We start from the raw sequence: 24,893 nt of genomic DNA on the forward strand, positions 1-24,893 counted from the left end.
GACCATTGGGATGTCAATTCAGGACATGGAGATCACTCTTTGGATAATAAAATTCTTAAATGCGAACACTAATTAAACATGTGTGGAAAGCAAGGCTGAAATTTGACAATACACTTGGATATCTGACCAAACAATAGAAATGTTTCCCAATAATCTGTTCTGGTATGATCTGGAGTCTTAGCTGGTTACAGCTAATGGTATCCCTTGTTCTCAAAAGAGTTCCTAAGCTTTAGCTCCAGCCAATCTAGATTCTCCAGACTTATGAGGGGTATTTTAAGAAAAGTGATTATGATATGTTAGAATTCTTCATAGAGATAGGATATAAACGAGTCCAATCTGAAATTAAGCTCATAGAAACACAGAAAGATAGGAATAGGCATTGGTCATTTGACCCTTCAAGCTTCATCCTCCATTCATTATGATCACCGCTGATCATCGAGCTCAATACCCTAATCCCACTCTTCCCCCATATCCCTGATCCCTTTAGCCACAAGAGATATATCTTTCTCCTTCTTAAAAACACATAATGTTTTGGCCTCTACCACCTTCTGCAGTAGTGAATTCAACAGGCTCACCACTTTCTGGGTGAAGAAAGTTTTCCTCTTCTCAATCCTGAAAGGTTTACCTCTTATCCTTAAATTACGGTCGTTAGTTCTGGACATCCCCACCAATGGGAACATCCTTTTTATGTTTAATCTGTCTAATCCTGTTTGAATTTTATAGTGTATATTGGTTCCACCTCCCCCAGAATTGGTCCCAATGCCCCAGGAGTCTAAAATACTCTCCCTCACACCAACTCTTTAGCCACATGTTCATCTGATATATTCTGTTATTTCTATCTGACTAGCATGTGGCACTGATTGTAATCGAGATCACTACCTTTGAGGTCATACTTTTCAGCTTGCTTTCCAAAATAATAAATTTGTTCGTTGTCATCTTCCAAAATTCTGTATGTTCTGGAATAGACCCAGCAGATTGAAGAGTGGTATATGTAATCCAATTATCAAAAAGAAAAGGCAGGGAGAAAACACGGAATGACAGACCAGTTATTCTAACATCGATAGTAGGGAAACGCTGGACTCTGTTATAAAGGGTGTGATAACAAGACACTTTGACTTTGTGTAATCTTGTTGGTATTTCTATGTGAATTTATGAAAGGGAAACCATGTTTCAGAAAGCTACTGGAGTCTATTGAGGATGTAACAAACAGAATAGATGAGAGAGAACCAGTGAACGTGGTGCATTCAAATTTGATAAATCTTTTGATACATTACCATGTATGAGGTTATTATGCAAATTCAAAGTACACGGTATTGCCAGTAATACAATGGCATGGATATAGAATTAGTTAGCAGGCAGGAAACAGAAAGCAGGAATAAATAATTTTTTTTGGAGTGGAGTACTGAAGGGATCGGTGCTTAGATCCAGCTGTTCACAATATATATCAACCATTTGGATGAGGAAATCATATGTAATACCTTAAAGTTTGCTGATGCCACAAAACTAGGATGTAAACAGCCTTCAAAGTGATCTTTACAGCTTGAATAAGTGGGCAAATGCATAGCAGATGTGGCATATTCCTCACTCAGCTGGTAGTGAATCTGTGGAGTTCTCTACCACAGAAGGTTGTGGAGGCCAAGTCACTGAATATATTTAAAAATAAATGGATTTCTTGAAGCTAAAGATGTCAATGTGGGAGAATGCAGGAATATAGCATTGAGATAGAGAACTGACATGATCACGATAACACACTTTTGTTCCAACTTCATTGTTTCTATCTGAGAGGAATGATTCATATGAAGAGAAAGAGCTGAACCTTACATTTTTGTGGCTAATTGCGATTTGCCCGTGTTTTTTGAAGGGCGTTGCATTGTGAGACTAAATAGGTTTTCTCTTTACACCATCAGCAATTCTGCTCATTAATTACCTACCCCACCCTTACAGTCTCCCTCATGTCCAATTCTATCTCCATCTTACGCACATCATTCTGGGATTAATTCACTATTCACTAAATATTCTGGCATTAACCAGCATCCCTGGTGCTGGTGCTATTTGTAAAAATCCACAGTGCACCTGAACAAGCACTGTCAGTCCAGACTTGCCTTGCATGGTTCCTAACAATTGCTCTGAACATTGCAGGCAAGGGGAAATTGGCACTCCACTTTGTGGGCAGGAACTTGGAAAAGCTGGATACAGAGGTGCACATGCAGAATGTTCTCTTCAATCAAGACCAGTAGTGGAGGGTGCAACACTGAACATGCTTGATCCGAAGTTGCTACCTAGGTCAGTGTAGTCTCAGCTGTTTAGAGAAATGCATAGCAATGTAGGAAGGTCAATGCTCTTCTCTCACTCTGCCAATATAAGTGCCACCATCTTCTCTCCGATACCTCTCACTCACTCTAACTGTGCTACTACACCCACTGCCCACAGAGTGTCACGTTGTTTTATTCGCATTATTGCCTGCAACATCATCCCTCACATATTGTTACACACCTCAGTTCCTGAGCAATTAGGACAGTACTCTACCATATCAAAAGTAGCAGCTGTGCCACCGGTTTTCACAAGAATACAAGAAACATAAGAAATAGGAGCAAGAGTAGGCCATCTGGCCTCTTGAGCCTGTTCCACCATTCATAACATCATGGCTGATCTTTTCAGCTCCACTTAACCACCTCTGGAAAGATCAACCATGATGATTTCCCTTAATACTTGCTTCACTCTTATTCTAAAGTGAAAACAGTCCTCACTTTGGCAGAAAGAGTCAAAATGGGTAGTTGGTCCTTGCATTCCAATCCTCACTCCTAATGTGATGAGCATCATGATTTTGATTACCCCAAGTGACTGTATCCAAGCTGTGAACATGGCTCGAAGGCCTTTGACTTACTGTGCTGGAACCCCCCTGACCAAAAGCTGTCTTGCTGGCCCAGACTGATGCCTGCTGATACCCGCAACAAGCTTCCTAGCTTTAGGTCTGCACTAAATAGCAAGCCGAGGTACTTTGAGCCTGGGAACTCTGGCTTAGGAATCAAACAATACAATGGCAAGACATGACAATGCAAAACAGGATGCTGGAAGCAGCCAGATGGGCTCAGCAAAGGAGCACTATGAAAGCAAGCAAACAGGCCGGGGATGCAGCCTGGTCCAGTCCATGAGCTGGGTATATGACCCTGAGTGCACATTGTCCTTGCTGTGGTATTAAAGTGAGAGTTGCCAATGTAGCCTGAGGTGCAGCTTTGAAGTGTAGAAGCATCTTGCATGTGGATTGGAGATATGCCATGAGACCTCTCTTGAGAGTGGCTCTTGTCAAATGTCAATGTTTGTGGATGTAGGGTGCGTGTGGCTGCTGCCCGTGGAGTATGCCCTGAAATATTAGTACCCTGTGTCGAAAACGCAGATCCTTTGGAACGAGTTGAAGTCATCAAGTAATTGCTTGAATTCCTTTTGAGAACTATCAACGTCTAGCTTGTTTGGTGAGAATATTAATGAAATTAGCATGGCATTAATAAAGCATTTAGATAGCTATAATTCCCCTTAATTGGCAATTTCTCACTGTCTCATGAGAAATTCCCCTTACTGCTTGGAAATGCATAAAGAGTGTAGTGATTTGCTCCCAACATCAACATAGACCTTGTTGGACTTCCTGTCCAACTCTGCTACAAATCTTGCTATTACCTGCATCATCTGTGCCCACATAAGTTTTCACCCATCATGTATATTCCATATCAAACAAAACAAAATTATGTTTACACAAATCTTTCACATACTCAGTTTAATTTTTTAAATTGTTAACAGGGACATGGGCATCACTGACTAGGGTAACATTTACAGCACAGATGGAAGTTAAGAGTCAGCTACGTTGTTGTGAGTTTGGAATCACATAAGGTCAGACTAGGTAAGGATGGTAGATTTCCTTCCCTAAATGAAGGAAAGGACATTAGTAAACCAGATGGGTTTTTACAATAACCAGTGTGCAAGTTTTTAATTCCAGATTTTATTGATTTCAGATTTCATTATCTTCCATATCCTGGAGCATTAAAGAAAAGCAAAATACTGCAGATGTTGGAATCTGAAATCAAATATAAAAAGTCTGCAGAAACTCTGCATCTAAGGAACGAGAAGCAGAACCACACTTCAAAACTCAAGCCATTAGCTCTTTTTCTCTCTCCAGACCTGCTGAGATTCTCCAACATTTTCTGTTTTTATTTACCCAGATCATTAGTCTGGGGTTCTGGATGACTAGTCCAGTGACACTGTGTTCCCTCAGATATGGAGACTGAAACACAGTTTTATGATTTTTCATATTTATTCTCATCCAGCTGATGGAAAATGAGGGGTAAAATACATTTCTATAACATTGGGAGCAATAACTTAATTTCATAATTTACATAAAATTACTATTTTCCTGCAAAAATTAAGAATTTTATAATGGATATGTTATTTAATAATGTCAGCTGTAGATCTTCAAGCTGTGAAAGCAAGATTAAACCTATTTCCTATTTCAAGTATAAACATGCACTGTGTTAGATTGTCGCCTTCGTGTAAGTACTGACTTCAAAACACAGCCAGATTCCTTTTGAGCAAGGTGGTAACAATTAGCTGCAAATATACTTAGACGCGCAGACATGTAACTAGTTAAACCATCAGATCTGTTCACAGTAAAGCCTGAGGATATGTTTGAATGAATAACATGGAACCTGTCAGAAAATGCCTTTTGCAAACTTCCCTGGACTTCCATTGTCCAAACAATTAAGGCTATACTTTTCTTTTTATTTTCAGGAAGCAAAGTGTTCCTTCCTAGCTCTACTCTTGTAACTACATTGCAGAAAATAGACAAATCATAGATTGACCAGAGAACAAGCAAGTACTATTCACCTTGCAGCAAGACTGGAAATTAGTATTGTCTTTCATTATTTTTAGCTTTTTCTTTGCAGTACAAATCACAACATTTACCTTCTGTATTTAACTTGTGCTATAAATGACTCTGGAATCTATAAATAGCCTGGGAAATAATCTTCTGTAGGATTTGGAGCATTACTCAATGCTGAGATTCCATCCTGCTCTTTAAATACACATATGTGTGACACAGATACATTCTGTCTGCAGATTTTCTCATGAGACCAGATTCTACTGTAACCTCACTTCCCAACAGTCAGGTCATGATCAATGGGGAATAGTAAAGAGTTCAACAGAGTTCTTTTACCAAGAGTTCAGTATTTAAATTATGGTGGAACTTTTCAAATGTAAATGCACTGTTCACCATTAAATGTGTTTGGCAAAAAAATAGTATTTTATGGAGTCAACAAGGAAAGGAAATATTAGAATGTAGTAACAATTTTACAAGATAACATTTGTGCATTACATTTGATAGCTAGTCAGACAAATTACATGTCTTTCCATCCAACACAGATGCTTCTGCAATTGTACACATGGAATATTCTTGTTATTTTTACATTATTTAGTCTAAAGCCAAATAAAATGAGTCATTCGTTATTTATTTTCCAAGTTTTTAAGCAGAAACAAAATATTGAATTATTTTATTTTTGGGAGGTTTATATTTTCTGCTACGCTCTCTTTCTGTCTGTATATTATCATTTGTATATCATCATTATCATTTGTCACATCATAGAGCAGTCAAAGACTTAGCTTTCAGCTGAAGGCCTTTGCTTATAATGTTCACTAGGAATTACATGAAAACCATAGAATTGAACATCCCAGAAGCTTGTTTTAGTGCTAGTTTTTCAACTTGACACTTTCTTTGCCCTAGGCCGTAAGGAAAGTCCAATAAGAATTTCCTTCTAGTTTTTCTTCCCATCTGTGCGGTTGTCTCAAATTAATCCTGTATAGATTGCAGTGCCAACCTTAAATCTACCACAGCAGAGTTCCAATACAATGGACCATGACGGTAATCAATGTCATTATTTTACATTGCATCATCAATATTTTTTCATTTCCCTGTCAAAATTTGTTCTCAGTTCTTTTTGGATTAATAAGGGTTTGAAGCTTGACCAAACCTTCCTTAATTACCTACATTTAATGAATCATTTTGTTGTAAAGTTTCCTCCTTCCAGATCCAATAACTACTTACGATACTACTTTCTACTCTTGCTATTACCAAACAAGTTCACATTGAGCAACGTGCATCGGATTAAACTACTGTTTGAGAACTGGTTGTAACTCACCAATTAACAACACGAATGTGAGGGCTAGCATGTTCAGTGACAACTAACTTGCTGCGACCACTACTGAAAGAACTTACCAGATTGGGCTCCAATCAACTTGTTGAGAACTAACTGGAGAACTTCTCTGTGAATCACATGCTTCAGCTGCAACAGAACTACCAGCCAGAAATCAGCAGGTTCTTGGCCCAAAAGGCTGTTTGTTGAGGCCCACTCTTCAAAGGATCCAATGCTCAGAAAGTAAATAGTTTTCTTTTAGGCCTCCTAGGCTGGGAGTCATGGCATGAGGGAGGTCAGGGGAATCAGCGACAAGAGTAGGAGGTGGCCTTTAGAGGCCACCCTCTTCACCGCTCTTGTGCCTCCAATTGCCCCAAGATTGAGTATTGAGCAATGGTGAGTTAGGGTCATTTTTGGCTATTAATTGACCACTTAAGGACCTTAATTGGTGCCCACTAAGTCTGAAATTGACTTTCCCCCAGCAATTAATTGATGAGTTCAGAAAATCTTTTGTGGGCGGCACGGTGGCATAGTGGTTAGCACTGCTGCCTCACAGCGCCAGAGACCCGGGTTCGATTCCCGCCTCAGGCAACTGACTGTGTGGAGTTTGCACGTTCTCCCCTTGTCTGCGTGGGTTTCCTCCGGGTGCTCCGGTTTCCTCCCACAGTCCAAAGATGTGCAGGTCAGGTGAATTGGCCATACTAAATCGCCCGTAGTGTTAGGTAAGGGGTAAATGTAGGGGTATGGGTGGGTTACGCTTCGGCGGGTCAGTGTGGACTTGTTGGGCCAAAGGGCCTGTTTCCACACTGTAAAGTAATCTAATCTAATCTACAGTCATCTCACCCAATTACTTCTCTGTCTTGTTACTTCTGTCAACACCCACCAGGGAGAGGAATATTCCACTCAATGTGTACATTTATTCATCTAACATTTGTGGCTACCAAAACTATATGACTTACAAATTTGCAATGTTGCTTTTAGTAGATTTGTACAGTATTGACATGAGTCATACTGGAATCGTAAGGTAGGTTCAAATGGGGGAGAGCATGATACAATCATCATAATGCTAAAAATGGTCAGTCCAACTGAGCATCATGATTTAGTACCATCCTCTTGCCCTTTCCCCATAATCCTGAATATTATAATGCCCTTTTGAATTCCTACAATTAAACTCCCTCCCCCATACTTCCAGGCAATGTACTGCAGACCCAATCCACTCGCTGTGTGGAAGTCATTCTTCTCACATTGCATTTACTTCTTTTGTAGATCACTTTGAATCTGTGCCCTCTCATTATTGATCCATCTACATGTGGGAACAGTTTCTCACTGTCTATTTGATCCAGATTTGATTTTGAAAGCTTCAATCATATCTTCTTTCTGAGGCAAACAGTACCAATCTCTCCAATCTATCCTCATAACTGAAGGTTTACATCCCTGGAACCATTCCTGTAAACACCTTTTGCACTCTTTCCTTTTGCATTCACATCCCTCCTAAAGTGTGGCACCCAGAATCATACACAATACTCCAGTTGAGGTTTAACATAAAGAGTTTTCACAGCTCAGTCTGCTTTCAAGCTTTAAAGAGAACATAAAAGCATTTTCAAGTATGTAAAAAAGGTGTCATCAACGTTAAAAATAACTGATAAAGCTTCATTTTACATTGCTTTAAATTGTGGTGTTATTCTATACATGTAATGTTCCATTTCCATCTGACTGTCTTTTGATAACTCTGAGTATTTTTCAGACAATAAATAAACGTTAGGTTTTCTTGTGTGTTGCTAGGAGAACAAGTACTTGATATGATCATCTGGAATCTTCCCAGCTGGGTGTTCTGTATGCCACAGCATGCTGTTTGCTGAGGGCAATGTGTCGGTGCTTATACCGTGGAAATTGTGGCAAACAAATAGGCATCACTCGCACTCTCATGTCAGGCCATTGTGTCAAACACCAAAGACTTCTGTTTCTTTTCTTCTGTGTGAGTAGGTTGAGGTTAGGGCTTTTGCAGGTAAAATATGAGCCTTTGTGTGAATGGAGAATGCTAACTACCTAATCAAGGCTACATAATAATCTGAGCAGAGGATGGAAAGAGTTGAATTTTTAAGAATGTAGCAGAGTTTTACTGAGGCAAAAATCTTCGAACATGGGATAAAGGCTGTCTTGCTTGTTTTCTTCATTGTTACCGACTGAAAATTCACATCTATCACAGAATGTCTTGTCAGAAATGCTATATTCTATAAAAATGATGCCATTTCATGTCCCCTATACATTTTATACACATTTCATCAATTGTAGCCTGAACAACTTAACAAAGAGAAATTTCATTTTAAAGATGTTCAAGTGGGAATTGCTATTTAAAATGATAAATGCAAGTATTATTTTTGTTCAATATGGACTGGATTTAATAATTACATATTTTAAATTTTGAAAACATTTTCGTTGAAACTCAATGCTTGATTGTTTGAATTATAGCACCAAAAAGAAACTTCTGGAACACAATCTGACACTGAAACAAAGTTATGAGATATAGACTTGTACTATGATACTGACTAAATTTACACTACGGAGAAGGGATGCAACTGCCTCCTTTTTTAAATGTTGTTGCTGATTTGTGTCTTGAGATATTTAGTTTCGTGCTATTAGCTGCAAGCATTTTTCTAGCAACAAGTGCTCTGAGAAGAAATTCAATGCGTGTTGATACTAGTGGCACATGTTCATTTACCTCCAACAGTTGGAATTGACCTTTTAGAAGCTTTGACTGATTAAAAACAAATGAAAGGGGGAAAGGGGAGGCACACAGCAGGCTGCTGCCCTCCCAAGGTCTACTCCCACGGTTTCATTATTTATAGATATCCAAATTCCCAGTATGCTGCCAGCCCAGGGCCACACGTTTTCCAGCCCCATTTAAGAGCATCGTTGCATCTCCAACTTCCCCCCCCAACCCCCAACACCAGCCACCACCTCCCCCCCCCCCCCCCCCCCACACACACACACTCACTCTGATATGTGCCAAAAGGCCACTGCATGCCAGCTCACTTGGCCTTTGCAGCCAGTTTGCACAAAGTTTTGGGTATGTGGAGGAGTAGTTGGATAATGGATCAAACTCCAGCCTCAGAAGAACAGAAAGAAAATATAGATAGTATCCCTGAAAGGTCCTTGAGACTTTATGAGAAACAAAAACAGCTTGAAAGCTTTCCTGGGAAAAATAAAATTACTTGCAATTTTTCCAGATGCTCTTCTAGTAGTTCTCTTGTAAGGTTAAATTACTATGCTTGAGCAATGTTTATTTTCTGACAAGTGATGTGTAGCACCTTATCTGTCAAATAGAGTCTGCAAAGGTCATTCAGATCAAGACAGAAGGTTGATAGGAAACATTGTAAAGCATGAGAATGACCTTGTTAATTTAAAATCCTGACTACCTGAGAAAAATGCGTCACATTCTTTCCCTACCTTCGCTGACTATACTTGCTTGTTGCAAAGCCTGTAATTTTATTCTCAGTGCATAGCCTTTGGCATTCCTTTGCAATGACTGCATATGTAAATGTAGCAAGACAGACACCTGGAAGCCACATCAATGTCCCTCCATGAGTAGTTTGTCTTTTTGATATCATGCACATATCAGAACAAAATATGCTCACAAATTGATAGGTATTGTTGATTCAACAAGAGAGAAGAATCTCCTATATGGTAATGGAAGAATAATCTCTGGAGTTTTATTTTGTTTGAATTCATCAAATGATTAAATAGTATTTCCAGAACATAAATCCTATAATTTATAACAGTAAACGTTTGAAACTAAGCTAGGAATTAAAATAATGCTGTGGTTTTGTAAACTTTTATTTATTTTGCATCCTAAAGATTATAAATTAACTAATAAATTTTTTTGTATAGTAGAGCATAATTTTTCCGTGTAATAGGCACAGAAAATACTGTAAGTAAGCAATGGGTCTTGCAGGAATTGTGGAGAAAGAAACAGCTCACATGTCAGGCAGATGATTTTTCACCAGAACCTGATTTACTCATTAGTGTGAAAAATCAATTCTGTTTCTTTCTCTACAGACGCTGCTTGACCAGTTGAGTATTTCCAGCATTATCTATTTTAATTTTGGCTTTCCAATTTCCATGGTATTTTGCTTTTATATTACATTCATTACTGTCACTCCCTGACCAATATCATTTATTTTTAAATTTAATCCTTTGTAGGAGCATAATATTGTCCCACCAGATTTACCCTAGTTGACACTGCATCGGCATTTTCTTGATACACCACAGATTGTTCAAATGACAATATAATCTGCATTTTTACTTCATTTAGTAACTTATTTTATATTGATATGATTGCAGAACTGCTTGTTCTTGGATCAATGGCATTAGTTAAGTGTGAGATGTTGCATTTTAATGGGAAGAATAAAATTGGTATAGATTCCTTGAAATTTACGAATCTGTATGGGACAGAAGGGCAATGCGATTTAGGGAACTGAAAGAAAAATCGCTGAAAGCGGTACAGGGTTACTAAAGCCAGTAGAAGAAAAGCAAGAACTGGAGTTCATTTCTAGGACAGAACTGAAAAGCAGTGATGTTATGGCTTACAAGTCAAGATATACAGTCCCAAAAAAAGTCTTGATGCAGTCAACTGTGGAGATAAACTGGCTAGGGGTCTGGCAGTGAGTTCAACATTTAAGAAAAAAGAATAGAAGATCGATGACCACTCTAGCCTTCAGACTCATCACTGCACCCCACACACTTCAAACTTTATCCATGCCATGTCACCATGTCACCTCAGGCCCTGTCCCAAGTTTTTGCATCTCTATCCACCTCCATCATGTTTTGTGGCCTCTATGCCAAGTTATACCTCTACCGACCTGCATGACCTTTGTAATCCCTATGCCTACATAATGCCATGTCACACCAGCCCATCTTCCCCACTCACCATCTATCATGCCAACTCACCTAGTATCCACCCTGGGCAGTACCCATGTGAAGATGAGGTAAAGTTCTATAAAGTTAGAATCTGAGTGTGAATTACGCTTATCTGAAAAGAGCACTCTCTATCATAAAAACCTAAAATATTTTCCACTGAAACTCAGTTCCACATATCCCACCCCAGCCTTAACTTTTTTTTCTTATCTTTCTTGTAATACCAAATGAAATTGTCCAAAAAATGGGATGGCCTCATCGGTTGGAAAGGCAATAAAATTACATATGTATAGTAACTTAATAAGCTGATGTGATCACATCTTGCTTCTGTCCATTAAAATAGCTCATGAACAGGTATGGAATTAAATTCAATAAGCCAAATAAATATGGAATAAAATGTTAATGTTAGTGATCGTGAAACTATCAGCTCATCATCAAATATAAAACAGTCATGCTGAACCTGAAATGTTAACTCTGTTTCTCTTCCCGCAGATGGTGCAAGAGCTGCATTTCACCGGCATTTTCTGTGTTTGTATCTTAAAAGAAACTGTCTCGCCAATGCCCTTGAGGGAATTAAATCAATACTCCTCATCCAGTTGGACCTATATAGGAGTCCAATGAAATGGTGTAATAGGTCACTCAGTTAGGCCTGACAAGCAAGAAGCTGGAAGAACACAGCAAGCCAGGCAACATCAGGAGGTGGGGAAGTCAACGTTTCAGGTGTAACCCTTCTTCATTGTCTAACTCAGTTAGACCTAGCAAGTATAAAAGCTGCTGGATTGCCTGGCATTAATTCACATACTGGACAGAGCAAAGACATAAAGACATTCTGTCCCACCTACAATGCAAACAAAGGCATAGAGTTGAGTGAGAAGATTGCAACATTGACACTATAATGTATCATGGGATCAGGTCAAACAAGGCCAAGGAAACTGCCTGCTGGTTATCACCCAGTGCTGAGCTCTCAGCCAATGAATCAGAACTCCTTAAAATTAAGCACCACCTGGAAGAAGCACTTAGGTTACTTTGAATGCACTTTAAATGGGAGATTTCAATGTCCATCACTAGGAATGACTCCATGACACCACTATTGATTGAGCTGGATAAGTATTAAAGGACACATTTTTGAGAATGGACATGCAGTAGGTGGTGAGAGGAGCAACAAGCTAGGTAAACCTACTTGAACTCATTCTTACCTGCATTATTGCTGCAGAGGCACCTATCCATATCTGTAATGCGAGGAGTGACCATAGCACTATCCATGTGGAGGTGACACCCATAGTTGTGTTATGTAGCACCACCCATATTAATTGGGTTAAATTGGAACAGATCTTGCAATGCAAAGTGCAGCCAGAACAGAATGTAAACCTTGGAGTTTAACAAGCAAGGGCGCGAATTGTAAAGGTTAATTACTTTATAGAAATTACACAACATCAGGTTATAGTCCAACAGGTTTATTTAGAAGCACTAGCTTTCAGAGCACTGCCCTTTCATCAGATAGCTGTGGAACCGGATCATGTCACAGAATTCTTTCATCTGAGCTGAGATGTCTCCTTTTTTTTATAAAACCTTAAGATATCTTGAGAATGTGACTTAAAAGAAGTTCTGGATTTACATATTAATGAACCAAAACCTGCAACCCATTTAAAAGATGAAAGGCTTAACAGCAATCTAGGTTTATTCAATATATCATTTCACTTGCATGACATTGTAATTATTTGCTATAAATTCTGTATCTTATGATCCTGTTCCACCAGATGAAGGAGGAGCGCTCCAAAAGCTAGTGCTTCCAAATAAACCTGTGGAACTATAACCTGGTGTTGTGTGATTTTTAACTTTGTCCACACCAGTCCACCACCAGCTCCTCCACATTTCAGCTCTTTATAGAACCTAGCATTGCTTTCTTATAATGAGGAATTACCTTAACTTTATTGTTTTAAGTTTTACATTTTTTTCAGACATGGGCAGGGCTAGACAAGTTCTCTGCTGGGGAGCAGGTGAGATCAGTTCATTAGACACCTGGTATAATCCAGATCTGCAACCCCAGAAAGCTCACACATCTAAATTTCAGTCATATTAATAAGCTATACTATAGTCCCATTAAAACAGGGTGGAAATCTTGGATGTACAGGAACAGGAGAATAAGGATGTGGGAGGGTCTTTTTTTCCATACCTAACATTGGCAACCTCCAGGAAGGTTGGAGTTGAAAAACTGCATAAAGGGGACAGACAGTTTATGCAAGTTAAGCTCTGTGAACCCCACCATTCAAACCATATTCCAATAAGCTTAAAAGCTAACACCACAGCATGATGGATAAGTGATTGGTTGATGAGTTTTTTTTTTAATATTCATTCCTGGGATGTGGGTGTTACTGGCTGGGTCAGCATTTATTACCCATGCCTAGTTTCTCTTGAGAATGTGGTGGTGAACTTCCTTTTCAAACCACTACAGTTCACTTGGTGGAGGTATCCCCACAATGCAATTAAGGAGTTGTTTCCAGGTTGCTTACTCAGTAACATTGAAGGAACAGCAACATATTTCCAAGTCAGAGTGGTCAGAGGCTTGAATGGTATTGTTCCTATATATCTGCTGCCTTTGTCCTACTAGATGGTATTGTTTATGTGTTTCAAAGGTCAAAGAAGCCTTGATGAATTTCTGTAATGCATCTTGTATATGGCATACATAGCTGCTTCTGAACATTGGTAATGGAGGGAGTGAACATTTGTGGATGAGTTGCCAATTGACTGCTTAATTCTGGGTGATGTCAAGCTTCTTGAGTGAAGTTGAAGATACATTCATCCAGGCAAGTAGGGAGTATTCCATCACACTCCTGATTTGTGCCTTATATGTGGTGGATAGGCTTTGGAGTCATGTGGTGAGTTACTTGCTGCAGGATTCTTAGCCTCTGGACTATTTTTGTGTAGCCACAATATGTCAATTGCTAGGCCAGTTCAGTTTCTGACCAATGGCAACTCCCAGGATTTTGATAGTGGGAGATTCAACAATGGTAATCTTATTAAATGTCAAGTAATAACAGTTAGATTTTCTCTTGTTGAAGATGGCCATTACCTGACACTTATGTGGCATTAATATTGCTTGCTACTTGTAAGCCCAAACTTGATTATTGTCCAAGTCTTGCTGAATTTGATCTTACAAGGGAGGAAAGGCCATCGAAGCAGCTGAAGATAGTTGATTCTATGATACTACCTTAAGGAACTCCTGCAGATATGTCCTGGAGCTGAGATGACTGACATCTAAAAACCATAGCCGGATTCATCTGTGCTAGGAATGACTTGAATTCCCTGATTCTCATTAACTTCATGTTTCTGGAGATCCATGATGTTGCATTCTGTCCCAAATGCAGCTTTGGTATCAAGGGCTGTCACATTCACGTCACCCTGAAATTCAGCTTCTTTGTCCAAATTTGGACCAAGGCAGTAATGCGGTCAAGAATTGAGTTTCTCTGTTGGAACCCAGAGTGTGAGTGAGCACATTATTGCAAAACAAGTGCCACTTCATAACACTGTTGTGAACCCCTTCAATTTGCTGATGATTGAGAGCAAACTGATTGGCCAATAATTGTTCAGGTTGGATTTATTCACAAAAAACAGGGCAAGACGTACCTGGCAATTGGATATTTTGACAGTATTGTAGCTGTACTGGATTACTTAGCTAGGGTGTTAGGAAATTCTGGAGCATGTCATCAGTACTATTGCAGGAATATCATCAGGGCCCATAGCCTTTGCAATATCTAGTGTCTTCAGCCATTCTTGAACCATGTGGAGTGATCAAGTTGCCTAAAGACTGACATCTGTGATGTTGGAAGAGGTAGAGATCTATAATCACTTGTTGCTTCTTACTGAAGATTGTTAGGAATACTTCAGCCTTGTCTTTTGCACTAATGTATTGGCATCACCCATTATTGAGGATGAGGATATTTGTGAAGCTGCCTCCTCCAGTGAGTTCTTTAATTGTCCACCACCATTCATAACTGGATGTGGCAGGACTGCAGAGCTTAGATTTGTTCTGTTAGTTGCAGGATCACGTAACTTTGTCTATCACTTGTTGCTTATGCTATTTTGCACACTATTCCTGTATTGTAGTTTCATCAGGTTGACACCCACTTTAGGTATTTATGATGCTGCTCCTGGCATATCCTCCCAGACTCTTCTTTGAACCAGGGTTGATCCCCTGGCTTGATGGTAATGGTTAAGTGAGGGATTTGCCAGGCTATGAGGTTGCAGATTGTGTTTGAGTACAATTCTACTGCTGTTGATGGCCCACAGCGCCACATGGATACCAATTCTTGCATTGCTAGATATGGACAAGGTCTATCCCAATTAGCATGGTGATAATACCACACAACACAATGTAAGATATCTGTCATATAAAGGCAGAATTTGTCTCCCCAAGGTCACTCTTATCAATACTGTCATGGATAAATGCATTTGTGACAGGTAGATCAGTGAGGATGAGGTCAAATATGTTTTTTCCTCTTGTTGGCTCCTCTAAGTGTTGTTCAACATGAAGGAGCACTGATTCATAAGTCAAATGATGGGTGATATTTGGTAATCAGAAGGAGATTTCCTTGCCCATCTTTAAACTGATGCCAAGAGGCTTCATGGGGCCCAGTGTCAATGTTCAGGACTCGTAAAGGCAACTCCTTCCTGACTGTATATGCCTGCAAATTCACCTCTGCTGGGTCTATGCTTCCATTGGGACAAGCCATGACAAAGGATGATGATGAATGTATGCTACTGCCTAGTACTGAATAATACAGACTGGAAAATCCCAAACAAAATATTTTGCTTCTTGGATTGTGTTCATAAATGAGGAAATTATAACTACCATTTCACTATTTAAGAAGGGAGGGACGCATGCACCAGGAAGTAGTATTTCTCATCAGGAAATAAGGCAACATTTTTAACACTCATGGATGAAAATTTAAAAGCTAGGAAAATGAAATTCAATATACCTCCAACATGACCACTTCTTATTTTAACAGAGTAAAATCAGAGAATGGGGTGGTTAAACTATTCTCTAAAGACAGGCCCATAATTAATATATTTTCATGAGGCTGCATCCCTAAAACTTCAAAGATATTTTTGTCCTGAACTGGTTTAGAATGAGATATGTGACTGAAAGAAATGGCCATGAAATCCTGCTTGATGACACCATGTTTTTGTTCTTGATTTCAGAGGACTGGGACATATATTCCAGTTGAGCGAAATTAAGCCATTTAAGAGATTGTTAATAATGTGAGCGATATCCTTGATGATAATCTGGTTCTGCTGGAATCTCCTTTCAGTTGATATTTTACCACCAATACATTTTATAGTGCTAGTCTCTTGAGGCTTACAAATGTTAAGTGGTGAAGGGTTAACTTTCAGTGGAATGTCATTTATTTTAGTAACGAGAAGTAGTTTATTACAAACTAACTAAGAAAACAAGCTGCTTTTTCTCGATTCTTGTACGGGATGTTGGCATCACTGACTTGGCTGATATTTGTAATCCATGTTTGTTTTCCCTTAAACTGAATTGCTTGCTAGAGGGCATTTAAGAGTCCACTGTATTGTTCTGTGTCTGGAGCCGTATGTAGGCCAGATGTGGTTAAGGCGGTAGATTTCCTTTCCTAAAGGATCAGATGGGCTTTTACAAAATTATTACAATGGTTGCCATTAAACCAGCTTTGTATTCCAGATTTATAGAGAATTTAATTCAAGGAACTGATGTTCCCAGAACATTAGCCTGGGGCTGTGAATTACTAATCCAATTACATCAATACTATGCCACCATTTCCTAATAGATCCAGGCTGTCCTACGTTACAAGTTAACCATACATTTAAGCCTAACAGACTGGAATAGCCACAACAAACTAGAATTGACTAGCTCCTCCCAGAGACTGTCAGATATATCTCAATGGATAGAACTTTCAAACCAAATGCCTTACACAAATGCCTAACACATGATATGAAAATGTAAATCAAGCACATATAATTTACAATAATCCCAAACCTCTGACTTCATAAATTAAATCCTTCTGGAGTCTTGAAGATTCTTCTAGACCGTGTACATTCTGGACTCAGAACATCAGGTGCTGCTGGCTTGAAGATGGTTGATTTGAATTTGGATCCTCTACCAGAGTGGATTATGAGTAGTTCTCCTCATGATTGTCATCATTAGGTTCATCCCACTTTAGTGGAAATGGTCGATGGTTGTGAAGTGATGCAAGCTTTCTGCATTTTTTGCATACAGTTCCCTTTGATGTGCAAATCTTGTGCGTAAGAAAGAATTCACATTGGACCCTGATAACTGCATCAGCAGTGGTGATGTGTAACTGTTTCACCTTGATTCACTGTCAGAAATAATTGACATCAATGAGATAAGAGCATCCATAGAACACAAATATGTCAGTTCTCATTAATTCCCAAGGCCTAGTGGGGAAGATAATAGGCTGTCTGTGTTCAAGCCTTTGTTTGAAACATGTTTCACAATCTGCTATAAGATCTTCCGTTTGTTTTCAGATCCTTAGCCACCATACAGAAGCCGGAGGTCTGACTTTGCATTTGGTTATTTGTGTGCAGTTCTGGGCACCACGTTATAGGAAAGATGTGAATGCATTGGAGAAAGTGCAAAAATGGTTTACACGAATAGTTCCAGGATAAGAAACTTCCTTTATGAGGCTTAATTGGAAAAAAGAAGACTGAGAGGAAATCTGATCGAGATTTTCAAAATCATGTATGGGCTGGATAGATTGGTTGGGGAGAAACAGTTCTTACTGGTAAAAGGAACAAGGACAAGAGGGTATAGATTTAAAATGATCTACAAAAGAAACAAAGGTGAAGTAAGGTAAAACCTTTTCACTCAGTGAACAGTTAGGGTCTGAAATAGACTGCCTGGAAGTGTGATGCAATCAGATTCAACTGATGTGTTTAATAGTGTTATGAAGTTGAAGGTGTGTGCTGTACCTTTAAGAGAGAATGAATACTGTTCTGCACTGAAAGCTTACAAGAGCAGTCTCAGAGTGTACTGGAAAATTGAAAATCTGTAACATTTGGCTGTGAAATAGATACCTGGGTTTTGGCAACAGTTTGAATTTAACCAATCAGTTTAAATTAAGCTCAAGGTTACTAAAACCCAGTTGAGTTTGAATTTATTGTTTTGCCAACATCGAACCAATGGGCCGATCTGATATTAGGGATATAAACAAAGGCAGGCATTTTGAAAAACAAGCAGAGTAACTGCCATTGAAAGCCAAGAAATTAGGAACACTCTTTATCAAAGTTGCCTTTTCATATGTAGTTTGTGCGCAGTAAAAATAAAGAAGACAACCCAGGGAGATCTTCATCCAGAAGAAGACACCAAAGATAACAGCCGCTGTATGGCTTTGAAATTAAGTTGATGTAATTTTAATAGGTGTTTTATTGGAACAGTATATTGTTGTAGGGTTAGAGGCAAATAATGTAGTTAAGAGAAAGAGGGGCTTAGAGTTGTGAATAGTTGTTGTTTAATGTTCACTTTAAGAGTTAAAGAATAAATTGATATCATTTTCTTTAAATAGTGGAATTTGGGAGTTCTCTGTCACTCAGATTTTAACAGGTATGAGGTGAGGTGAGCTTTTTGGGGTGTTTGGTTTAATTAACAGAAGGGTTCACCACCGTGTCGTAACAATTGGGTATGGGGGATGATCGTTTGGACAACAATAATAAATGAGGGTATGGGAAAAAAGCGGCAGTTTGAGCTAGGATAGGCATAATAGGCCAAAAGGCTTTTTCTGTGATTGTGTAAAAACCTAGATATCCTTGGTGTTGTTTATAAAGGACATTGGCTCTGAGTTAAATATGAATAAACCATCTATAATAGTGAAATATTGTCACTGAAGTAAGTCGATATAGTCAAGCCACTGGGTTTTAATCTGGCCAACCTTCAAAACAATAACATTGGATGGTGATGTATTCTGGATCATCTTACTGCGCATTTCTGATTTGATCAAGTCTGAGTATTGTAGCTAGCCATTGTAGCACTGTGACTTGTTTGTATGAATTAAATTCACCAGCAAAAGCATTAACAGCCATTGTCAGGCTGTCTGGAGTTGCTCTGAGGAAGTAATCTGCTGATGTTTGTATTTGATCTCGTAGGCAAACCTTATAAGGTAGTCCTAGAATATTTGTATCCATGAAATCATCTCTGCCAATTCCCACTGATCTAACAGTGAGACTAATGGTTTAGGGTCATTTTCTATAAGAGCTTTTAGGCCAAGCACATAAACTGAAAATCTCTCTTCTGTTTATGTAACTGAGAGAGCCTCTTTTTCAATACCTATTCAATATGTTTTAGTGTCAATGTTCTGGATGCATAACAAGCTGGGTTCCTGTGTCATTTTAGTTGTTCCTGAACTAAAGTCTGTCATGTCTGGTTTAGATGGTTATGTATTTTCCCCAAGAATGGCCGTGGTGTTTCTTCTTAAAGAGTATGTCAGTATCTAAGGATACATGTTCTATTGGAAGTATATTTAGTTGTTTGAAGGAGTAACATGTGCTCTTGATAAAGGGATCATTAGTCATGCAGCATCTGCATTTCCAGAAGGCATTTGATAAGGTGCCACACAAATGATTGTTGCATAAAATAAATGCTCGTAGTGTGTAGATGTTTGCATTGATAGAAGATTAACTGGCTGAATGGCCGAAAACAAAACTTTTGTATAAATGGATCATTGTCTAATTGACAATGTGACAAGTGCATTCCCACAGGTAACTGTGCTGGAGCCCCAACATTTTACAATTTATGTCAATGACTTAGGTACAGATATGATTTGGAGATGCCGGTGTTGGACTGGGGTGTACAAAGGTTTAATTGGAAGCACACTAGTTTTCGGAGCAATGCTCCTTCATCAGGTGATAGTGGACTATGATCGAGCCCTCCACTATTACCTGATGAAGGAGCGTCGCTCCGAAAGCTAGTGTGCTTCCAATTAAACCTGTTGGACTATAACCTGGTGTTGTGTGATTTTTAACTAGATACAGATACTGCACATAATCAAGAAGGCTAATGGAATGCTATCTTTTATTAGAAGAGGATTGAACAGAAAAGTATGGATGTAATGCTTCAGTTACACAGGACATTGGTGAGCTGTCATCTTGAATAATGTGTGGGGATTTACTCTCTTTATTTAAAGAAGGAAATATATGCTTTGGATGTAGTTTATTAAATTGATACCTGGAATGAGGAGTAAGTTGTCTTATAAGGATTAATTGGACATAATGGACTTTTTAACCACAGGAGTTGAGAAGAGCGAAGAGTGATTGGATTGAAGTGTTTTAAGATCTTGAATGGTCTTAACAAAATGGGCATGAAAATTTTGTTTCCTCTTGTGGTTGCACAACTAGATAGCACTATTTTAAAATTAAGGGCCATCCTTTCAGAACAGACAAAGAGAATTATTTTTCTCTCGGAGGATTTTCCACCTTCGAGAAACAAGTGGTCAATGGAAATGTGAAATTCAAAATAGATCAGCCATGAAAGATTGCTGAATAGTATAATTAGAATCCCTGCAGTGCAGAGAGAGGCCATTTGGCCCATCAAGTCTGCACTGACCCTCTGAAGAGCATCCCACCCCTTCCCCATAACCCCACATTTACTGTGGCTAATCCACCTAGCCCACACATCCCTGGACACTACAGGGCAATTTAGCATATCCAAACCACCTGACCTGCACATGCTTAGACAGTGGGAGAATACCGGAGAACCCAGCAGAAGCCCATGCAGGCACGGAGAGACTATGGAAACTTTACATAGACAGTCACCCAAGGCTGGAATTGAACCCAGGTTCCTGCCCAGCACAACTGTCCTCCTATGCATGTTAAGATTGTTGGAATTAAAATTTTCTAATGGCGTTTGTTATAAAATATGCCTTCTTCCCAGATCTAATCAATACGTTTTTGTTGTTTAAGAATGATTTATAGATTGTTTGACATATTTGAAAATTATGCACTTTTTTGCTAAAGTAAACATCTTTGTTAAAGAATAAAACCAGTGTGCTGGGGAAACTCAGCAGGTCTGTGGAGCGAAAAGGCAGCGTTGATGTTTCCAGTCCAGCAACCCTTCAACAGATTGCTTTTATCTTGGGTTCTTTATTTGTTCCCCATTTGGACAGTGATTTTTAACATCAAAAGATTTGAACACTCTCTTTGGAGTAGTTTGTCATGTGATTGCTTGACATATTTGTACCTTACTAAGTTAATAGATTCTGATGACCTTCTGGTGTAAATTTATAGTTCTGTTTCCCAAATTATTCTGTGGTTTATACTAAATCTCAGTTTCTAACATAATCTGGATAATGTTTTCCAGTACAAGATCTTTGAGTGCAAATGATCTGCAGTATCTAGTTTAATTCAATGTAATGTCGCAACATTAACATACTTTTCAGAATTCCAAATAGATCTATTTTATAGGAGATTTTGAAAGAAAAATATTGATTTTTAAATTACCTCAGTAGTGGGTGGTACATTAACTTGGAATACTGTCCTTTACCCTCTGGGATTTGGTTCTAGTTCAGTTCCAGACTGTTGTGACAGGCAGTCTCAGTCTAAGTCCCAGAGAAAGGATTCCATAAATCAACAGTCACTGAGTAGTCTCACTCAGCATTTATAAAGATACTTAGTGTGGAAAGTCAAAATATCACTCTGATGCAGCACAAGGGGTTCTAAGATTGGTAATAAGGCTTTGGTTGGGATTAACAAAATGTTGTTCTGAACTACATGTATTGTCAAGTTTAAAACTGGCAAGAGGTTCTGAGGGAAGAAAAACAATTCATAATTCTGTTCTTCAAGTTGAATATAAAGAGCTCTCAAATAGACTGAATTTAGTGTACATCAAGACTAATATCTTTTTTAAATCTTATAATGTTCCAAGGAATCATTGAACAAGAACAGTTCCTTATTACAGATCCCTTCCATTTTCACAATGACTTCCATGCAAGTATAATCACAGTAAATATTTGTTTAATGTGTTTCTCTCAGGCTATTTTCTCTGGATTATATTTTTAGAAATTATATGTTTATTAATATTATACTACTCTATTTTTGTTCTTATAATCTTGCTCTACCTTGCAAACTTTTAAAAACACATCTCATCCTTAATCTTCTCTGTAGACTTCATGGGGCATAAGGAGGATTTAAAATTATTTCAGTTGCTATAAACAGTTTCTCCTTTTTTATGCAGTGTATTGTTAGTGGTCTGGGTCCACAAGGGAGTGTTGCTGTTTGTCTGTAGTGAGGGTGCCCATAAACTAAAACTATCATCCGCTGATTTAGATGTCTGGCTTTGGGGATTTGGGCAACAGGTAAAAGAATAAAATAATGCAATGAGAACTTTATTAGAAAGCATTTTTAAAATTTCTTTCAACACAACCTATTTCATTTGCATGTTTCCACATTGCTTAATTTTGCTCTCACAAGTAACTACTTGCAGTGAGTATAATGAGGTCAGCCAGGTGTTCCCAGATTGGTTCATCTGGTTCAGTCAGGGAGTCTTGGCTGACAGCTTGAAACAGGAGTGTCAAACATCCTGTTCATTCTGACAGGTGGCTTTGAGGGAGTTAGATCAATGTGAAAGACTCTCCATGTGTAAATAAAGGATGACTCGGTAACGGGACACCAGACTCTGTTCAGTTATTTCAGTGGCAATGAAAGAAAAGCACGCACCTAAAGAAATTCGCTGGCAACAGTCGTCTTTGAGTTGGAATCAGCATTTCTGGCATCATGCCATTATTTGGGAAGCTTGACCCATTTGATCCCGCCATCGAGGACTGGGCTCAGTATGTCAAAAAAAAATTTCCAGGTCAACAACATTGGAATAGATGCTAAGCAATAAGTAATTCTCCTGAGAGCTTATGTACCCACAGCTTTTTTGATTATTAGGAGGATAACTTTCCCCAAGGCACCAGATACTAAAATCTTTCAAGAGGTGACGGATTTAGTTAAGGAATATTATGACACCATGGGTGGCACGGTGGCAGTGGGCAGCACGGTGGCACAGTGGTTAGCACTGCTGCCTCACAGAGACCCGGGTTCAATTCCCGCCTCAGGTGACTGTGTGGAGTTTGCAGGTTCTCCCCGTGTCTGCGTGGGTTTCCTCCGGGTGCTCCGGTTTCCTCCTCCCATAGTCCAAAGATGTGCAGGTCAGGTGAATTGGCGATGCTAAATTGCCTGTAGTGTTAGGTAAGGGATAAATGTAGGGGTAAGGGTGGGTTGCGCTTCGGCGGGTCGGTGTGGACTTGTTGGGCCGAAGGGCCTGTTTCCACACTGTAATGTAATGTAATCTAATCTAATCTTCCTCTAATTCTGAGATGCTATTGGTTTTGCTCAGCAATTCAAGATCCAGGGGAATACATTTTGTATCTTTTGACTAGGTTAAGATGACTGGCAGAGGCATTTGATTTTGGTTTAACCCTTAGTGAGGTGCTGAAAGACCATTTGGAATGTGAGATTATGCATGAATGAATGAATGAGCTTTATTGTCACATGTACTCAAATGAATACAGTGAAAAATTTCTAAGTCACCACTTACAGCACTATCTTAGGTGCAAAGGTACATAGTAAGAATTCTTAGTTACAGAATAGAGAAATGAAGAAAATAAATTACATTACAGCTATACACAATATAACCATAGGTCAGAAAAACAAAAAGCAAAGTTAAAAATACAAACATAACAGTCTCTCTCCAAAGGCTCTCCACAGCAGACCAGCGCAGGGGTCTCCATGTGCTCTGAACACTGGCTACTGGGGCCGCTGATCACCAGCATTCCCCTTCTGCTGCTGACATTTTTGCCAACCGCTGACTGCCAACCCCACTTCAGAGGCCAGGCCCAGTGTCCGAGGCCGAAAGAAGGGAAGAGAGAGGGAATAGGTGGAACAGAGGAGCTCCAGCTGGAGTGTCCTACTCTGCCTTGTCTAATGATGTAACCATGCAAAAGTGCCCACGTGTGCGCAAGTCCAAATGGAGTTCAAACAGTCACTATAATTGGCTTTATCGTTGGAAAATGAGGCCAGTGAGTTGAGTTGCAGGGGATTCCAATGGAAATGGACATTCTTGCCAATCCAGCTGAGCTTGGGGAACATCACCTCAGTGAAGGCAATTGTATAGCCTCACTCAGGACATATTCTGAACAGAGGGACTCCATGTTAGCACACAGCAAAATCCCAAAATAAAACCAACCCCTGGCCAAATTGTTAAAATTTTCTTCAGGATCCAGGCCAGCAAGCCATTGTAGCTGCTATTAGTATATGAACTTGAGAAGGCCAGTATCCAGGTGAAAGCACACCTTGGAAGATCCACGTACATCTGGTTTTGGACAGTTCAATTACTTAGCAACATCCAAATCAGAACCAATCAAAAATAAACATCTGGGAAAATGGTCACTTGGTTTTTATTGGAGGTTGATACTGGCACGGCTGTATCAATGATTGCAGAATCAGTCTTTAACAAAATTTGGTCTAAACTCCAACTTTTAAGTCTTCATAAGACCTTGGCTAGACTAAGAACCTACACTGGGGAGCCTTTATGGATTAATCATAGAATCCCTACAGTGTGGAGGCAAATCAGTCAGCCCATCAAGTGCACACCAATCTCCAAAGAGCATCCCACCCACACCCTCACCCCTACCTTATCCTTGTAATCCTGCATTTCCCATGGCTGATCCACCTAGCCTAGACACTATGAGGCAATTTAGCATGGCCAACCACCCTAACCTGAATGTCTTTGGACTATGGGAGGAAGCTAGAGCACTCAGGGGAAATCCATGTAGA

General features: G+C 39.2%; 1 protein-coding gene across 2 annotated transcripts in view; it reads left to right on the forward strand.

The window, feature by feature from the left end:
• LOC140462093 (uncharacterized) overlaps positions 1–22,740 on the forward strand; it is an 81,866-nt gene extending 59,126 nt beyond the window's left edge. For both annotated transcript variants that reach the window (XR_011954530.1, XM_072555979.1), the window contains one exon: positions 11,580–22,740. Coding sequence is in view for 1 of the 2 variants with exons in the window: in XM_072555979.1 (XP_072412080.1) it covers positions 11,580–11,734 (155 nt within the window). In the remaining variant the exon portion in view is untranslated. The remainder of the gene's footprint in view (positions 1–11,579) is intronic.
• Positions 22,741–24,893: the final 2,153 nt, after the last annotated feature.

The sequence above is a fragment of the Chiloscyllium punctatum genome, chromosome 3, assembly GCF_047496795.1.
Source record: "Chiloscyllium punctatum isolate Juve2018m chromosome 3, sChiPun1.3, whole genome shotgun sequence".
NCBI lineage: Eukaryota > Metazoa > Chordata > Chondrichthyes > Orectolobiformes > Hemiscylliidae > Chiloscyllium > Chiloscyllium punctatum.